General features: G+C 38.0%; 1 protein-coding gene across 1 annotated transcript in view; it reads right to left on the reverse strand.

Moving 5' to 3' along the window:
• The window catches only part of LOC106877076 (uncharacterized), a 262,423-nt gene that overhangs the window by 115,279 nt on the left and 143,136 nt on the right, over window positions 1-4,008 (reverse strand). The window contains exon 20 of the mRNA XM_052973794.1: window positions 2,670-2,851. Coding sequence (XP_052829754.1) covers window positions 2,670-2,851 — 182 coding nt within the window. The remainder of the gene's footprint in view (window positions 1-2,669; window positions 2,852-4,008) is intronic.

Here is a 4,008-nt window from a genome sequence, read left to right on the forward strand (position 1 = left end):
TATAAAAAATAAAAATAAGAATATTAAAAAATAAAAAAATAAGAATAATGAGTGGAAATGAAACTGGTGTGTTAGATAATAAGGCACATGAATTCACATAAAGAATCTTGCAAACCAGATACAAAAATGAAGTTGTACATTTGTTTTAATTAATGTTAATGCATTTTCTCAAAGCTAAAATTTTACAAAAAATTATATAAAAGAATGACCAGTGGGAAAATTATGTAATTATTAATGTAATATTCATGGTTGGAAGTACCTAAAGTTAACAATATTATGAAATGTACTGAGCATGCCATGCGAGCTACCCTGTTGGGAAACTCACTAACCACTATCCTCTGCTGCTACACCTCACACAATGAACTACCAGAAATAGAAATTTGGCAATCCCATCAAGAACCATCTGTCCTAATTGATGCAATCTCAGTACACAACTGTCTCTTAATTGGTGAAAATTTTGATGCTCAATTATTGCTTACCAATTCACTCTTCACTTTCCACAAAAATACCAACAGAAGTGGCTAGCACATAAAGAACTTTATGGAACAGTGTTGCTACTACAAAATTGTAGACCCACAGATACTGAAAAAGACACTGAATATATTACCATCCCTTTGGACCTTTGGAAATACACTGTGCGTGAGAAGACCCGGCAAGCCAACTGAGACCTAAATCCAAGGCCTCCACCAGGGGTGTAGCCATCCCACTTATGCGTATCTTCCTTCATTGGACACAAAACTCCACTTGTGAAGATCTGTTGAGGCAAGTGAAATCGGAATCGAAATTCGAACTAAATTCGACGACTGGCACCCATGCCAACATCGTCTCCTTCATTGGACACGAAACTCGGCTTGTGAAGACCTGTTGGGGCAAGCGAAAGCGAAATCGTGATGGCACCTGTGCCCGTAGCATGTGTAAAGACATTCGAGCGAGATCATGCCAGAGGTGCTGGACTAGCTCCTGTGCAGGTGCCACGTAAAATACCCCATTTTGAGCGTGGCCATTGCCAGTACCACCTGACTGGCCTTTGTGCCGGTGGCACGTAAAAGCACCCACTACACTCTCGGAGTGGTTGGCGTTAGGAAGGGCATCCAGCTGTAGAAACTCTACCAAATCAGATTGGAGCCTGGTGTAGCCATCCAGTTCACCAGTCCTCAGTCAAATCGTCCAACCCATGCTAGCATGGAAAGCGGACGTTAAACAATGATGATGATGATAACTGGCACTCCATCAGTTACAACGATGAGGGTTCCAGTTGATCTGGCCAACAGAATAACCTGCTTGTGAAATTAATGTGCACATGGATGAGTATTCCACAGACATGCATAACCTTAACATAGTTCTCAGGGAAATTCAGTGTGACACAGAATGTGACAAAGCTGGCCTTCTGAAATAAGGTGCTACTCATTTTCACCAGCTGAATAGAAAATAAAGTATCTTGCTCAAGGACACAATATGGCAGGAATTGAACTCACAACCTTATGATCATGAGCCAAATACCCTAACCACTAAGTCACATACTTACTCTTGTTCTAATGATAGTACACAACTCAATAGGGTCAGTGACCTCAACTATTTTGGGTCCTATATTGCTGACAGTAAGCAAGACATCCTAACATGAAATGGACAAATTTGAAGTAACTGTAACTACCTGGCAATCAAATACTTCAAAGTCAACAAGGAGTCAAATTTTGGATTATGAAGATCACCATCATGGTATGTGTAAACTATACCATGAGGGTAATCTCAAAACATCTCTCATCTCTAATATTAATGTTCAATGCAGATTAGGCTTTGCTGGTCACTGCTATCATATCAGACCATATCAGATATTATATTTTGGAGACTTCCGTACCCTAATAAAAGTTGAAGACCATTCAGCTATACTGTTGTTATTGCCAGAGATACACAACATGAAATTGATGACCAACAAAAGCTAATGGAAGATAGAAACTCTTGGCATGACATTGTGAAATGCATTTTTGTTGCAGATGCTTAATGAGAGTAGACAGGAGGGAGAGGAAAAAGGAAACTCACCACAAACATTGAATGAATTTATGCAAACTTCTAATAAAACACACACACACAATGTACAAACAAGCATATGCAAAGACAAATACACACATGTGAATCAGTGTATGTATGCAGCAACAGCAGTGGCAACAACAACAATGCCATTCCCACCAACATACATCCATCCATTTTCCATGCTAGCATGCCAAGAAGCTGCACCAGTCTCCATAGTCTGCTTTGGCATGGTTTCTACGGCTGGATGACCTCCCTAAAACAAACCATTTTAGAGTAAATGGGGTGTTTTTTTACATGGCATTTGCACCAGAGAGGCCACCAAGTAACTTGCAAGGCAAATACTCCTGACTGGAAGGATGAGTAGTAGTGAGGGAGTTTTGAAACTGTTTAAGCCTTTAGAAAACTTCATTTCATGGGCGTCCTTTGTGTTAACTATTCTTAAACATCTGGCACATTTTGAAGCCACATAAATGAGATGATAAAAGACAAAAGGAAAGTGATGATAATGAATTAAACTTATACTTATGAAAGATGAGAAAATAGAAAAGCAAATATATGACTTGGCAAGCGACAATGAAAATAGATTAAATATTATTAGATTAAATAAGAATTAATAGTGAGTAGTAATCAGATAAACAAACCTTCCAATCTTCAGACTGCAAAATTGGCAAAATATGATGATTGATAATATTGTCAGAGTGTAAAGGTTGCACACCCATCTGAAGGATGAGCTTATGCACTTGTATGTTGATTTCAGCGTCATCAGTGCAGAACAGTTCTGAGTGAACAGTTCTTAAGTCATTCCAGAGAGGCAAGAATTTATCTGAAAAAAGGTGGGGTGGAGTAAATAACATGAAAACTCAAGTAACATTATGAATATGTATGCATGTATGTACATATGTAAATGTGTGTGTGTGAGTGTATGCCAGTGTGTATACATATATGTACACACAAATATACACACATATGTAAATGTGTACATTTATATTTAACACGTTTATGCACATTCAAATGTAGAAACTTTGCTGCTGCAAAAGGTGAAGCATTACCCTACAGAAATACATGTTTTACAGTCCAATGACATCATTCATAGCCCAGCTCAATGGTTCTTAACATAGGTCAGTAGTGTTTCCTGTAAGAAGTTGTCTTCTGAGGCGGATGTCATAGCAAGTACACACAAATATAATAAATATAAATGTACACAGCTATATTTTAACCATTGCTTGATAAAGATTAGTGCATACCAGCAAATTTATTTGTGAACAACTGTTCTTAACGGGTTATGAATGATGAACTATATATAATAATGCAAATGAGGAAAAGAGAAATTCAAATTGATGTTACATTCATTTCATGAAACAAATTTTTTTTTATTCCATATCACATATAAAGTTATGTAATACATACAATATATGCAACATATTTGATAAAATAAAATAAAATTATTATTGTTCATTCACATCCATGGACATTACAGTTTGAAACACAATCAATGTATAAAATGAACATGTAATGCAAGATGAATTTCTAAGATTTCACATGTACGTCAACTCCATGCAAATTGACAGAATGTATACAATCCTTCATTAAGGAACTTCTTAGCATTTGATATGTTATAAAAAATGATGATGATGATGATAGTGATATTTAAAAATATACACATCATCATCATCGTTTAACGTCCGCTTTCCATGCTAGCATGGGTTGGACGATTTGACTGAGGACTGGTGAAACCGGATGGCAACACCAGGCTCCAGTCTGATTTGGCAGAGTTTCTACAGCTGGATGCCCTTCCTAACGCCAACCACTCAGAGAGTGTAGTGGGTGCTTTTACGTGTCACCCGCACGAAAACGGCCACGCTCGAAATGGTGTCTTTTATGTGCCACCCGCACAAGCCAGTCCAGGGGCACTGGCAACGATCTCGCTCGAAAATCCTACAGGAGCCAGTCAGGCGGTACTGGCAACGGCCACGCTCAAAA

The sequence above is a fragment of the Octopus bimaculoides genome, chromosome 17, assembly GCF_001194135.2.
Source record: "Octopus bimaculoides isolate UCB-OBI-ISO-001 chromosome 17, ASM119413v2, whole genome shotgun sequence".
Taxonomy (NCBI): domain Eukaryota; kingdom Metazoa; phylum Mollusca; class Cephalopoda; order Octopoda; family Octopodidae; genus Octopus; species Octopus bimaculoides.